The sequence below is a fragment of the Hyperolius riggenbachi genome, chromosome 3 (genome assembly GCF_040937935.1).
Source record: "Hyperolius riggenbachi isolate aHypRig1 chromosome 3, aHypRig1.pri, whole genome shotgun sequence".
NCBI lineage: Eukaryota > Metazoa > Chordata > Amphibia > Anura > Hyperoliidae > Hyperolius > Hyperolius riggenbachi.
Window position 1 is genome coordinate 247,679,033 of NC_090648.1, and position 16,211 is coordinate 247,695,243.

Here is a 16,211-nt window from a genome sequence, read left to right on the forward strand (position 1 = left end):
ATAGTTCATTACTTGGACGACTTTCTTTGCGTGGGCCCGGCCGGGTCGGGCGAATGCGGGCAGCTGATGCGCACGCTGGTAGACACATTTGACCTATTCGGGGTACCATTAGCACCTGAAAAAACTGAGGGACCAACGAGGCAGATCAAGTTTCTGGGGATAGAGATAGACTCGGAGGCGATGGAATTTAGACTACCTGAGGACAAGGTGAGTGACCTCAGGCTTGAAGTGGGAAAATCCCTGGCAGACAGGAAAAGGATACTGCGCGAAATACAGTCACTACTGGGTAAACTGAACTTTGCATGCAGGGTCATGCCAATGGGCAGGATCTTCTGCAGGCGCCTAGCCTTTCTGACGAAAGGAATACAGCAGCCCCACCACTTCATCAGGCTAAACCGGGAGACAAAAGATGACTTAAGGGTCTGGGAATCGTTCCTGGCAGATTATAATGGGAGAACGCTGTGGCCCCAAGAGTGGCGCACGAACGAGGAGCTGCAGCTCTTCACCGACGCTGCGGGGTCCACAGGCTTTGGAGCCTATTTCAAAGGACGGTGGGTGAGCGGCAGGTGGCCACACCCATGGCTCCGATCACCACTGGGGAAGAACCTGGCCTTTCTAGAATTCTTCCCGCTGGTAGTAGCACTGTTGGTCTGGGGCCACGAGCTAGCCAACAGAGCAGTCCGATTTCGCACGGACAACATGGCAGTAGTCGCAGCGGTAAATAGTCTGACTTCATCATCACCCCCAGTTGTGAGTCTCATCAGGCAGTTCGTACTAAAGTGTCTGCAGCATAACATTAGCTTTAGGGCAGTACACATCCCCGGTAAGGAGAACGGGATAGCTGACGCACTGTCTCGTTTTCAGCTGGACCGTTTTCGGAAGTTGGCCCCAGAGGCGGACGAGAGGCCCACACAGATACCACCAGGCCTATGGGACACAGTCTCGACAGACTGGCGAGTTGGGTGAGACAGTCCATCTCACCAACCACTTGGAGGGCTTACAGCAGAGTATGGTATAGGTGGGCGGACTTAGAAATCAGGCACCCAACGGGGAACCCCGAAGAAAAAAGGAGCCTTATGCTCCACTTCCTCGACAACATATGTGCCACGGCTACGTCACCCTCCGCAGTGGACAAGGCCATGGCGGCACTGGTGTTCCTATTTAAGTTAAAGGGGGAGGAAGATTTAACCAAGGTCTTCATGATTCGCCAGGTGGTCAAGGGTTTTAGACGTAGGGGTAAGGAGGAGTTGGGAGGTGATTGCCGAAGGCCCATCACGCTGGCATTGCTGATCGAACTACTGAACGCACTGGAGGTACATTGCCGCAGTGCACACGAAATTCGGCTGTTCCAGCTGGCTTTTGCGTTAGCTTTCCATGGTGCTTTAAGGGTGGGGGAGCTGGTAGGCCCCAATAGAAATAGCGGGGGGGGGATACAGTGAAAGGATATCTCGATAGCCCAAGGCAGCTTATGGGTGCACATTCCCAGGTCAAAAACGGACCAGAGGGCCAAAGGAGTAACCCTTAGGCTCAGGGAGATGGCCGGGAGCAGGGCTTGCCCGGTACAACTGTACACAAGTTTTATGCAGGACCGAACCGGTCCGCTCCTGTGGCACGAAGACGGAACTACGCTGTCCAGATTTCAGTTCGTAGCCCTGCTAAAACGCACACTCACAGGGATCGGGTGTGTCACGGCCGAATACGGGTCACACTCATTTCGCATTGGGGCAGCTACCGAGGCAACCAGATGGGGCCTCGGCGCCGAAATGATTAAAAAGATCGGCAGATGGGAATCGCACCGTTTCAGGTCTTACATTCGCCCGCACCTGGCGGAGCGATAAGTGTAGGGCGCGAAGAAGTATCAAAAAAAAAAAAAAAAAAAGTTTGTACTGTAGCATGTTATAATGACTATCATCCCTCACAGGCCGACGAAAATGTATAGTGTGGATAATGGGGCATTCATACATAGTGCGGGCCGAGCGACGAGCTGCAAAGCGAGACAGAGACCGACACCTCGGGCAGGTAAGCGACAACGTGGAGGTTCACTGGCTGGGCCAGGGAGGACTGACAGTCGAGAGGCTGGCCCAAAAATTTTTTAAGTTGGTGAAAGCAAGGCGGTCCCCCGACGTGCTAATGGTCCATATTGGGGGTAACGACGTCGGGCATATGCAGCAGCATCTACTGATGCAAGAACTAATATCACTATTCACGCGGATGTGGTCACTCTGCCCCCATATGACCGTACTGTGGTCGGAAATCATCCCCAGGCTAACGTGGCGCCCGCGCAAGCCCGAGCAGGTCCTAAATCAGTCTCGGGCAAAAATCAACAGAGCCATTTCGAAATTTATGTTCAGGGCTGGGGGGTTAGCAGTACGTCACACGCTGCTCGAAAGGCCGGCAGGGCACCTGGAGAGGGACGGCGTGCACCTAAATGATCTGGGCAACACCATCTTCTTATATGGCCTGAGAGAGGCTCTCGAGGCAGCGCTCTGCGTATGGGCGGGCATTCGCCCTTGAGAGGGCAAGGACGAATGCTGTGGCGGGTCCTTGGCAATGCCGTATCTTTGGACATCGAGAAAGTATTCACCACTGAGCTGGCATAACCAATGAATGAGTCGAAAGAGGATCCCATAATGAAATATCATGATAATGGATAATGCATAATGGAGTGAGGAGTGGTGGTGTAATGTGATAATGTAAGCCGAAGGCTAGTGGCCAGCACGCAAGGGCATTGTCAAGGGACCTGCAGAGCGCTCAAGCGCCCCGCCATCGGTTAATGGAAATATGATTGTTGTTGTAATATGTGTTTTGTCCCTCCCCCCTTTTTACTCATCTTTTTATTTCAATGTTTCGCTGTCACAGCTCAACTAATGTTTAATGTTAACACTGTAATAAAGCTGTGGCCTTATAACTCCAATTGGGTGTCATAGCTTATGTTACGGTAATTAAGAAGGTCGGCTCAAATAGGGCCCTACCCTGGTCATGCGTTTGTGGAACAAACTACCTGCTCTGGTGTGCACCGTCCCATTCACTTTCATTAGCCAAGCGGTTTTTCCCCTGCAAGCATTTAAAAAACGCTGCAGAACCACTCTGGTGTGCACCAGCCCTAAATTGCATATGGGCCATATAAATCTGCTGCCCCACCAATACTGCAAATAGGACTGCTGAACCCTGGAGAAGTGTCTTCCTGTACCCAGGCTCCTCTGCACTCTGCAGTGATAGTTAGGGGCACTGACAGAGGGAGCCATACATATAGTAACTTTACACTGTCCATTTTTAAGTATTAATTAACATTAATTAGATCAAATCTGGCATTTTGCAGCTTTTTTTTCTTGCCAATATTTTAAAGCAATCTGAGCTGAAGCTCAGGATCAAAATCAAATACTCATCATAAGAGAGGGAAGCCTAAGGATCCTATTAAGGGTTCCCTCGTTACTCAGATGTCCCACGTCGCTGAGCGTGGCTCCCCCCAGATCTGGGCCGTGCTGCTTGCAGTGTGGCCGCAGAGTAGACACGCGAGCATGGCCATGCTACACAGTAGCACAGAGCCTGCACTTCCAGCTTACTGCACATGCGTGTGCTCGTGCGGGTCAGCTCGCGTGGCCACGACACACGAAGGACTGTGCGGCCCCAGTGTGATTAGTGACAATGCCTTGTCGCTAATCTTCCGGGGGTCCATGCTCAGTGACGGGGGACATTAGAATACAGAGGGAAGCCTCAATAGGATTCTGAGGCTTCCCTCTCTTTAGGTAAGTTTCTAATTTTGTACCCGAGCTGAAGCTCGGGTACACTTCAAAATTGTTTTTCTCAAGAACTTCAAGGTCTTTTAAAAGATTTGCCAACGGGAAGGACACTGTTGTGAATAGGATCAGCAGTGCAATGCACGACAGTGCAGATGGCGTGCGATCGCTGGCGTTGCATTCCGATCGCTCGGCCATCTGTGCTAAGAAGTGTAAACGAGGCCTGAGAGTAGGGAGAGGTTAGGTCATAGTAAAATATCAGTAAATATTACCGATATTTTACAATATGAATGTAGTACGATATCAGTAAATTTACTGATATTCTACTACCGTTATCCTGCGTACTTTTAAAGGGACTATGAGGACAAAATCGGAACTTACCTGGGGCTTTCTCCAGCCCACCGTAGATCGGGAGGTCCCCCTGGCATCTTCCTAGTTCTTCTCCCGGTCCCTCCACAGAAATCACGACCGGCGACTCCGGGACACTTCCTGAACGATGACGCACCTCGTCATCACGCCGGCCGCTATGTGTGATCACAGCGGCCGGCATGACAGTACTGCGCATGCGCGGTTTAGTTAGAAACCGCGCATGCGCAGTTCTGTCACGCCGGCCGCTGTGATGACGTGTAGCCCGACCGATGATGAGGAGCGTCATCGGTCGTTATTTCTGTGGAGGTACCGGGAGAGTAACCAGGAAGATGCCGGGGGGACCTCCCGATCTACGGTGGGCTGGAGAAAGCCCCAGGTAAGTTCCGATTTTGTTTTCTTTTACTCCTCAGAGTCCCTTTAAACGGGCATCTTTTTCAAATGTACGCCCATAAATGTCCAGCTGGGTTTTGATGAGATGAAAAATAGAAAAATGAATTGAAGTGATTGAGTGAACATAGACAAGAGGATTTGCAAACATGTTGAACAGAATACAGTGAGGCTACATTCACAGTGGGACATTGTGTTGTAATGCAACGTTAAAGTCACAACGCAGCATTACAACGCAACGCAAAAAAAGGTGGTAACGCACATTAACGCTGCGTTACTGCCGTATATAGTAGGTACAGTAAAGCATACAGGCAAATAAAAGTATGCTTTCCTGTACCCGGTAACGTGTATGTTTAGAAGAAATGCACTTCAGCAGTTCGTTACCATAACGCTAAACATTACAATGCAATGCTATCGTCACACTGTAAACGTCCCACAGGATTAGCACTGCTTTAAATGAGTTTATAACGCAGCTCCGCAACGTCCCACTGTGAATAAGCCCTGAGGCAGGGAACACACTTGTCTTTCAGTTTTCTGCGCGCGTTTTTCTACATGTTTTTCTGCACACCAAGTGTGTGTGTTTCTATGTAGGAAAACATGCGTGTTTTTTCACAGCAGCTGATGTAATTGATAGAGAAAACTGACAAAATGTGCAGAGTCATCAGGCAGAATGTCTTTTTTTCTGTGTGCAAAAAAATATGAAGGGTGAACTAGCCCATTGATTAACATGAGTTCTCACTAAAACAGTCAAGTGTGTCCCCTGCCTCAATGAGCAATTAGTACAGTTACTATTTGCACTAATTTGTGCAGTAATACATACTTAACAGCATGTGAAGTGCTATCAGTAAACTGTTACAATATTATTCTGAATAGTTCCATAACAAGTTTTATTGCTGACCACAAACTAGAGTGAAGCGTCGTCTACATAATATTAGCTCGAGCCTGCTGTAGCGTAGATCCTCCATTCTAGAGGGCAGCACTGACTTTCTGTATTTACTTTTACCTCAATGCTTTTTCCTATTTGGAAAGTGGAGCATAACAAACACGAGGGCTGCCATGAGTAAAGTGCTGTGTCTATGCAGAGCTGTGACTGCGCCCCGCACAGCTGTAGCTGCACTCAGGAGGAATAGCAGCACAGTGCAGCGTGATGAGCCCCCTCCACTCACTGTCTGTCTACAGGAGGGTGGGATAAGGTAAACTGCTGGACTGAACAGACGCCACACTGAAAAGTTCAGTAACGAGATGGAAGCTGCAATGAGCCTGAATCTTGTTGTTTATCTAGTCAGTGTAACTATCTAATGTAAATGCTTATAATATTGCTGACAAGTTTCATGTAAATATATATAGATATTCAATGAGCTTTTAAACTGAAACCTTTTGGGTGCAAACAAAAAATATGCTCCCTTGCAGCAGTGAAAAAAAGATTGAATACTGAATGTTATATGCCATTTAGGAGTATAAAAACTATTCGAGTATAAAAACAAATAGTTTCTGTCTGCAGCTCTCTCCAATAGAGAGGGGAAGGAGAAACAGCCTAGTTCACAATGCTAAGTTTCGTTGAAGAATAATTCTGCATGTCGACTCACTGCCCACACAATGCTATGGAGCTGTTCATAGTACTGCGTTGTAACAGATCATGTTATTATAACTTGCTGCATGCTGACTTTGTATTAAATGTCCAGTCTTCATTGCTGTTCACACTCATTGTAACGTGTGCATTATGTAACGAACCACTGTGAATCCAGATATAGGGCTGGGAACCAGAACCACTAGGGCGATTCTTGCAGCGGTTTTGGGATCGCCGACACCGATGCTCGTCAGCGTTTCCTAAAATTGCTTTGCCAATTAAAGCGAGTGGTCGGGAATCCACTAGTGCGATTGCGATTAGGGGTAATCGCAATTGTAGGACGTAGCATTTTGAGCACTGAATGCTAAGTATATAAGCATTGCAAAATAGCTTTTGAAATTGATTTTGCAATGCTTCGGGGGGCCGAGCGATTACGTTTTTAATAAACTTTATAATACTCATCAGGTGTCAGATTTCCTGCTTCCCTCCATAGCTCTGCCCCCTAAAGGAAGAGGTCACAGGCGCTTCTCTGATTGGTCATAGAGAAGCACCTATGACATCTTCCTTTAGTGGGTGGGGCTACGGACAGAAGTTGGAAACCTGGTAAATATTATTTAAAGTTTTGTTTAACTTGTTGAGGACCACAGGCTTATATTCCCCTAGTCTAGTCACTAGGCCATTTTTAACAATTCAGCACTCTGCATCTTCAACAGTTTGCTGCACGGCCATACAACTAAAGGTGGCCATACACTGATAGATTTGCAGCAAAATCGACCATCAGATAGATTTCTGTCAGGTCAAGTCTGACAGGAATCTATCTGATGTGTGCCACACATTAGGAACAGATTTCAGAATTAAATCTATTGAAAATTGATCTTAAGGCATTACTGCACCATTTCATTTTTGAGGCAGATAGATGGTTCGATAGATAATTTCTGACACGTCCGATCTCCCGTTCGATCGTTTTGACGCTCAATTCCTGATAGAAGTGAATGGAAAAGATAAGAAAAACGAGCAGAAGATAAGAGAATCGACTGCAGAATCGAGTGGCAAAAACAATTGAGCGGAGAATTGAGCGGCAGAAACGAACAGTGTATGCCCAGGATTATGGGCCATCGATCTGCTGCCAGCAGCAGATCAACCTAGATTTTCCATCCTGTCAGAACAAATCGATTGATTGGCTAATATGAAAGAATCGATCGATGGCTGAAATCGACCAGTATATGGGTCCCTTTGGAACACAAATGAATCTTGCCTCCTTTTTCTAGCCACCATCAGAGCTTTCTGTTGGTGGCATCTGATTGCTGCTGCTATTGTTTGTTTATTTTTTATTAATTTAAATTTTTGTTGTTGTTGTTGTTTTTTTTTTATTTCCCTCCCTCCAAGATCCAGGAGCGAGATCACCTCTCATAGGCATCAGCCTATAAGAGGGATCTGAATGTGAGCCACTGCAGGGGACAGCCAAGTGACTGGGCTGTCCCCTGTACAGCGCTGCGCTAGATCGCATCGCTGTACAAAAGAAAAAAAGGCCATTTATTTTCCTAACAGCCTGCCAGCTCTGATCGTGGCTGGCAGGCTGTTTACACAACGGAGCTCCGTCACTCAGCAGGGATGTGCGCATCCGTGCGAGCATTCCCCCACCAATCTCCGACCCCGGGACTTGATGCCAATTGGCGTTAGGCGGTCCTGGGGGAGCCACTCTGCGGCCGCCAATTGGCGTTAGGCAGTCGCAGAGTGGTTAAAAAAAACACGCAAATCGCTAATCGTAAGTGCTGTTAAGTTTTTATTTTTAATGCATGGTACAGTTTTCTGTACTGCGCTTCTAGGCGTTGGCAGATCACGAGCACAATCGCACTAGGAATCGCTGCACACAGTGCTGAAGCGATTCTTAGTGGGTTCCAGACCTGAGGCTACGTTCACAGTGCTCAGTTACATTGCGTTATAACGGCGTTTTTTTAACGGAAAATAATGTACAGCAATGAAAAGTCAATGTGACGTTCACAGTGCATGCTGTGCGATGCGCATCAACGGGGTACGTTAAAAAATAACACAGATTCTACTCTGTGTTTATGCAAATTATGTATTGACGCATTTAATGTTAGTCTATGGTGACGCTTTCATGTTTGAATGTTTGTGCTGCGTCGCACTACAGGCATTGCACACATCTGTTTTTAAAGAGGCGGAGCTTTATACTCTCAAATGTGCGACACAAATGTTGCACACCTATGATGCAATTTTCATTCGTATGCCTCCCGTACATCGCATGCCACCGCAACACATTACTTGCTTCTTTGCGTTGCGTTTTTTATCTGCGTTGTGTAGCAACACAAGGCGCTGTGGCACTGTGAACCTAACCTTAGGCAGTTGCATAACTCACATGTTATGAGTGTGAACTGCAATGGAGGCTGGACATAGACTTTAATACAAAGCCTGCATGCAGCAAGTTAGAATTACACAATCTGTATAAGTTGGGCTCAGACACACTATAAGTGCTTTTCTGAGCGCTTGTGATTGATTAACTCCCATTCGCTCCCATTCACTTTCATTAAAATAGCGGTAACCTCTTTTTTTTTTTTTTTTTTTTTTAATGAAAGTGAATGGGAGCAATTTTTAAAAAGCACTCATAAAGCACTAATCAATCACAAAGCGCTCAGAAAAGCCCCTTAGAATTGTATTGGCAATCAGTTGACATGCAGAATTTTTCTGCAATGCAACTGCCCACTAGGGATGCTCATTCGGATTCCGCGGAAATGCAATTTCCGAAATTCCGATCAGAAATTGCATTTCCGCATCGGAATGCGGAAATCTGTAGTTCTAGTGCGGCAGGCGGATTTCTGCTGGAAATCGCGGAAATTCCACCCGACTTTAACATCGATTTTCTCAAAAACTATAAGGTCTTTTTGAAAACTTAAGGGGGCTTTTCTATTAACCACTAAAGTCAGCGGATTTTTACTGTAATGGATTTTAGCAGTTAATAGCAAAGCCCCCGTAAGTCCTAGAAACGCCAAATTTTTAGGGTTTATTAAACAGAATCTTCTGAACAAGATGCAAAAGAAAAGTTTTCAAAAAGGCCTTATAGTTTTTGAGAAAATCGATGTTAAAGTCGGGCGGAATTTCCGCGATTTCCGGCGGAAATTTCGCATTGGATTGCGGAAATTGGTAGCGGAAGGCGGAATCGGTAATTTGGCAATGGCGGAATGCGGATATACCGCGGAATCGGAATTTGGCATTCCGACCATCCCTACTGCCCACACTGAACAGGGCCTTAGGCTAGGTTCACAGTGCTCAGTTGCGTTGCAGAAAAATTCTGCACGTCAGGTTACTGCCCATAAAATTCTATGGGCTTGTTCACAGTAACTGATCGCATTATTGTAACTTGCTGCATGCAGGCTTTGCATTAACCTCCCTGGCGGGCAATTAAATCCACCAGGGAGGCAGCGCAGCACTATTTTTAATTTTTTTTTTTTTTTTTTTTTTTTTTAAATCATGTAGCTAGCCTAGCGCTAGCTACATGATAGCCGCAGAGCAGCGGCATCCCCCTACCCTCTTCGATCGCCTCTGTCGATCAGGCCAGTCAGGAAATCCTGTTCTGAACGGGATTTCCATGAGGGCATGACGTGCACGATGACGTCCAACGTCGTGACATCAGAGGGAGTCCCAATCCACCCCTCAGCGCTGCCTGGCATTGATTGGCCAGGTAGCGCACAGTGTCTCGGGGGGGCACCCTCTGACGCGGCGGGTAGCGGCGAATCGTCGGCGATTGAAGGTAACACGCAGCTAGCAAAGTGCTAGCTGCATGTATAAAAAAAATTATGCAAATCGGCCCAGCGGGGCTAGAGCAATCCTCCTGCGCGGCTTACCCCGTGTCCAGCACGGGGTTACCGCTAAGGAGGTTAAAGTCTATGTCCAGTCTCTATTTCAGTTCACACACATTTTAACAAGTGCGTTATGCAACTGACCACTGTGCATCTAGCCTTAGGGTCCTTTCACGCTGAATCCCAACGTGATGCAATGATATTTGTATGGCACGTTCACAGGCAGTGCAGTTGCATTTACAATGGCAAGGAACCATACTTATATTGTACTGTGTGCTTTACTGCATGGTTACACTGCACATCTAGGGCTTGATTCACAAAGCGGTGCTAACTGTTAGCACGCCTGTGAGAACCCCCTTAGCACGTCTAAACAAAACTTTATGCGCACAAATCTTTATGCACGCAAAACTTTACGTGCGCACTGCACAGAGCGCAGGGCGCTCCGCGCGATGTGCCCATTAAAGCCTATGGGACTTAGCGCGCGCATAGGACTTTGCACGCGGTACTTAGTGCGCGATCTGATTGAGAAAATCGGTGCTAACCTACTTAGCACCCTGGTTAGCGCGCCTAAAGACTTTAGACGTGCTAAGTAGGTTAGCACCGCATAGTGAATCAAGCCCCTAATGCGCAATGTGACTTTTTGGCGCGCAATGTGCACAGAGTGAAAGGACCCTCAGAGTCTGTTTACAATGAATTGGGTGCATCACAGCGCAGTGCTAGCCTAACAGGTATGTACAGCGCACACCAATTTATGACAATGGCATCATGTGAAAAATGCATGCAGCAGTGCTTTGGACGCGACACAATGCACTGCAATGCATTCATTGTATGATGCCATTGACATGTTCTGTGTTTTTGCCTTGCATTACTCTGTACTCCATGTAAACTGGCCCTTAAACAGAGGCGAGATGTGTTGAAAAAAAAATCAGCTGCAGCTAAACTTTTGTTCCAACTACTAAAGCTAGGTGCACACATGTGACCAATGTTGCCGGCAGTGATGGGGAATAAATCCCTCTGACAACAGTTCTGGGCTCAATGCTGTGCAGACATGCCGCTAGTCTACAGGCTAGCGATGCATTCTGTTACTTTGGAGGGGGAGGCGGGACACTGAGCTGCACACGAACGGAGCAGGGTAAGGAGGGAGAACAATATAGTTGGGTACGTTTTCTGCCGAGAAGATCCGGCAGGCCCTATCTCTTACTGGCACATTGGGGCGGTGGTCGGAAATGATACAGAATTAATAGATTCTTGGCAGCGGTGATCATTTGCGACTGCACTTGTCAAATTAGGCAGCCAAAACTCCTGTGGCATCTAGGGCTCAGATGCATCTTCATGGGGGGAGGGCAGTGAATTCACTGCCTTCAGCTGCTTGTGGAAAGGAGGCCCAGTCTGTACTTAGTGTTTAGGAGAGCTGCCAGCATTGGACTACTGGTCTTACTGCTTTAGCTGCACAGACAAAGCACTGGTTTGTTAACCAATAAATAAAAAGGCAATGCAAACAAATTCTAAGTTGGTTTGATACTATATGTATATGTGTTTATGCCATCATGTCACATGTCGTTTCAGGAATGCTTTAACCACTTGCCGACCGCCCCCAGCCGATGGGCGGCGGCAAAGACTGGGCCTAAACGACCGCAATACGCCCATCGGCGGAGGCGGGCGTGGTTATGCGGCGATCGCGTCATTCGTGACGCGATCAGCTGCCGGCGACTGGCTCCGCCCCCTCGCGCTGTAACCCGCCGGCCGTTCGGAAGCGCCGGCGGGTTACTAGCACCCGGATCGACGCATGTTAAGTGTATAATAGGCTTTGTAATGTATACAAAGCCTATTATACAGGCTGCCTCCTGCCCTGGTGGTCCCAGTGTCCGAGGGACCACCAGGGCAGGCTGCAGCCACCCTAGTTTGCACCCAAGCACACTGATTTCCCCCCCCCCTGCCCCCTGATCGCCCACAGCACCCCTCAGACCCCCCCCCCCCCCCCCCGCCCACCCCCCAGACCACTGTTTGCACCCAATCACCCCCCTAATCACCCATCAATCACTCCCTGTCACTATCTGTCAACGCTATTTTTTTTTTAACCCTAAACTGCCCCCTGCTCCCCCCCAACCACCCCCCCCCCTGTGTACTGTATGCCTCTATCCCCCCTGTAGTAACCCACTGATCACCTGTCAATCACCCCCTGTCACTGCCACCCATCAATCAGCCCCTAACCCGCCCCTTGCGGGCAATCTGATCACCCACACCAATAGATCGCCCGCAGATCCGACATCAGATCACCTCCCAAGTGCAGTGTTTACATCTGTTCTCTCCTCCAAACACCCACTAATTACCCATCAATCACCCCCTATCACCACCTGTCACTGTTACCCATCAGATTAGACCCTAATCTGCCCCTAGGGCACCCAATCACCCGCCCACACGCTCAGATTGCCCTCAGACCCCCCCTTATCAATTCGCCAGTGCATTATTTACATCTGTTCTTCCCTGTCATAACCCACTGATCACCTGTCAATCACCCATCAATCACCCCCTGTCACTGCCACCCATCAATCAGCTCCTAACCTGCCCCTTGCTGATCACCCACCCACACCAATAGATCGCCTGCAGATCCGACCTCAGATCACCTCCCAAGTGCAGTGTTTACATCTGTTCTCTACCCTAAACACCCACTAATTACCCATCAATCACCCATCAATCACCCCCTATCACCACCTGTCACTGTTACCCATCAGATTAGACCCTAATCTGCCCCTAGGGCACCCAATCACCCGCCCACACCCTCAGAACGCCCTCAGACCCCAGCCCTGATCACCTCGCCAGTGCATTGCTTGCATCTATTTCCCCCCTCTAATCACACCTTGAGACACCCATCAATCACCTCCTGTCACCACCTGTCACCCCCTAGCACACCTACCCATCAGATCAGGCCCTAATTTGCCCCGTGTGGGCTCCTGATCACTCGGCCAAACCCTCAGATCCCCCTCAGACCCCCTTCCGATCACCTCCCCAGTGCATTGATTGCATTTATTTTCCTCTCTAACCACCCCCTGAGACACCCATCAATCACCTCCTGTCACCCCCCTAGCACTCCTATCCATCAGATCAGGCCCAATACAACCTGTCATCTAAAAGGCCACCCTGCTTCCACAAAATTTGTCCCCTCATAGACCACCTGTCATCAAAATTTGCAGATGCTTATACCCCTGAACAGTCATTTTGAGAAATTTGGTTTCCAGACTACTCACGGTTTTGGGCCCGTAAAATGCGAGGGCGGTATAGGAACCCCACAAGTGACCCAATTTTAGAAAAAAGAGACCCCAAGGTATTCTGTTAGGTGTATGATGAGTTCATAGAAGATTTTTTTTTTTTTTTTTTTTTTTTTTTGTCAAAAGTTAGCGGAAATTGATTTTTATTGTTTTTTTCACAAAGTTTCATTTTTCACTAACTAGTGACAAAAAATAAAATCTTCTATGAACTCACCATACACCTAACAGAATACCTTGGGGTGTCTTCTTTCTAAAATGGGGTCACTTGTGGGGTTCCTATACTGCCCTGGCATTTTAGGGGCCCTAAACCGTGAGGAGTAGTCTAGAAAACAAATGCCTCAAAATGACCTGTGAATAGGACGTTGGGCCCCTTAGCGCACCTAGGCTACAAAAAAGTGTCACAGATGTGGTATCACCGTACTCAGGAGAAGTAGTATAATGTGTTTTGTGGTGTATTTTACACATACCTATGCTGGGTGGGAGAAATCTCTCTGTAAATGGACAATTGTGTGTAAAAAAAAAAAATCAAAAATGTGTCATTTACAGAGATTTCTCCCACCCAGCATGGTTATATGTAAAAATACACCACAAAACACATTATACTACTTCTCTTGAGTACGGCGATACCACATGTGTGACACTTTTTTTCAGCCCAACTGTGCTAAGGGGCCCAAAGTTCAATGAGTACCTTTTAGGATTTCACAGGTCATTTTGAGACATTTGGGTTCAAGACTACTCCTCACGGTTTAGGGCCCCTAAAATGCCAGGGCAGTATAGGAACCCCACAAGTGACCCCATTTTAGAAAGAAGACACCCCAAGGTATTCTGTTAGGTGTATGATGAGTTCATAGAAGATTTTATTTTTTGTCACAAGTTAGCGGAAAATGACACTTTGTAAAAAAAAAAAAAATTAAAATCAATTTCCGCTTACTTGTGACAAAAAATAAAATCTTCTATGAACTCACCATACTCCTAACGGAATACCTTGGGGTGTCTTCTTTCTAAAATTGGGTCACTTGTGGGGTTCCTATACTGCCCTGGCATTTTAGGGGCCCTAAACCGTGAGGAGTAGTCTAGAAAACAAATGCCTCAAAATGACCTGTGAATAGGACGTTGGGCCCCTTAGCGCACCTAGGCTACAAAAAAGTGTCACAGATGTGGTATCACCGTACTCAGGAGAAGTAGTATAATGTGTTTTGTGGTGTATTTTACACATACCTATGCTGGGTGGGAGAAATCTCTCTGTAAATGGACAATTGTGTGTAAAAAAAAAAAATCAAAAATGTGTCATTTACAGAGATTTCTCCCACCCAGCATGGTTATATGTAAAAATACACCACAAAACACATTATACTACTTCTCTTGAGTACGGCGATACCACATGTGTGACACTTTTTTTCAGCCCAACTGTGCTAAGGGGCCCAAAGTTCAATGAGTACCTTTTAGGATTTCACAGGTCATTTTGAGACATTTGGGTTCAAGACTACTCCTCACGGTTTAGGGCCCCTAAAATGCCAGGGCAGTATAGGAACCCCACAAGTGACCCCATTTTAGAAAGAAGACACCCCAAGGTATTCTGTTAGGTGTATGATGAGTTCATAGAAGATTTTATTTTTTGTCACAAGTTAGCGGAAAATGACACTTTGTAAAAAAAAAAAAAATTAAAATCAATTTCCGCTTACTTGTGACAAAAAATAAAATCTTCTATGAACTCACCATACTCCTAACGGAATACCTTGGGGTGTCTTCTTTCTAAAATTGGGTCATTTGTGGGGTTCCTATACTGTCCTGGCATTTTAGGGGCCCTAAACCGTGAGAAGTAGTCTCGAAACCAAATGTCGCAAAATGACCTGTGAAATCCTAAAGGTACTCATTAGACTTTGGGCCCCTTAGCGCAGTTAGGGTGCAAAAAAGTGCCACACATGTGGTATCGCCGTACTCAGGAGAAGTAGTATAATGTGTTTTGGGGTGTATTTTTACACATACCCATGCTGAGTGGGAGAAATATCTATGTAAATAGACAATTGTGTGTAAAAAAAAAAAAAAAAAAAAAAAAAAAAAAAAAAATTGTCATTTACGGAGATATTTCTCCCTCCCAGCATGGGTATGTGTAAAAATACACCCCAAAACACATTATACTACTTCTCCTGAGTACGGCAATACCACATGTGTGGCACTTTTTTGCAGCCTAACTGCGCTAAGGGGCCCAAAGTCCAATGAGCATCTTTAGGCTTTACAGGGGTGCTTACAATTAGGCACCCCCCAAAATGCCAGGACAGTGAACACACCTCACAAATGACCCCATTTTGGAAAGTAGACACTTCAAGGTATTCAGACAGGAGCATAGTGAGTCCGTGGCAGATTTCATTTTTTTTTTGTCGCAAGTTTTTGTTTTTTTTTGTCACAAAGTTTCATTTTCCGCTAATTTGTGACAAAAAAATAAAATCTTGTATGAACTCACCATGAATCTTAGTGAATACTTTGGGATGTCTTCTTCCTCCCTACGTCCTCCAGGACGGCCCTCCTGAGATTGTGTAGTCTCCCCTCCCAAATCGGAAACACCTGACAAGAATTAGAATAATAATTAGTATAAATCCCACCCCTCCACAATCTCCCCTCAGTTTTTTGTATGTTTCCTACACTCACCACGGAAGCACCTACGGAGTCCTGGTGGTAGGGGAGCCTGATGGCACCTACTTTGTCTAAAGATGGCCAGGCAAGAAGGATTGAAAGGATGTCGTTGGAGAGCGGTACGAGTCAGCGCTGGGCGCGACCCGTCTGGTGGTTTTTTAGGCAGCCAGACCTTTTCTCCACTTGGGGGTGGGGGAGGTTGTAGGATTTCTCCCATCCCACTGCTCTCCTGGACGGCATGGCGGCTGGGTGACGCCGTCTCCTCTTCCGCATTGAAGTTCCGGAAGTTGAAGGCGGAAGTGACGCGGAGGCACGCCGCATGACGCAGCGGCGGCGTGCGCGTACATTAAAGGGGCGGTTCCGGCGTGCCAGCGGGGGTCATTTGCACGCAGTCTGGCCACGCGTTACAGCTCTATCTCCGCACAGCACACTCCGCAGA

At 47.1% G+C, this 16,211-nt stretch overlaps 1 protein-coding gene across 1 annotated transcript in view; it reads left to right on the forward strand.

Moving 5' to 3' along the window:
* Window positions 1-5,524: 5,524 nt before the first annotated feature.
* LOC137561366 (enoyl-CoA hydratase domain-containing protein 3, mitochondrial-like) overlaps window positions 5,525-16,211 on the forward strand; it is a 36,576-nt gene continuing 25,889 nt past the window's right edge. The window contains exon 1 of the mRNA XM_068272662.1: window positions 5,525-5,686. Coding sequence (XP_068128763.1) covers window positions 5,550-5,686 — 137 coding nt within the window. The 5' untranslated portion in view covers window positions 5,525-5,549. The remainder of the gene's footprint in view (window positions 5,687-16,211) is intronic.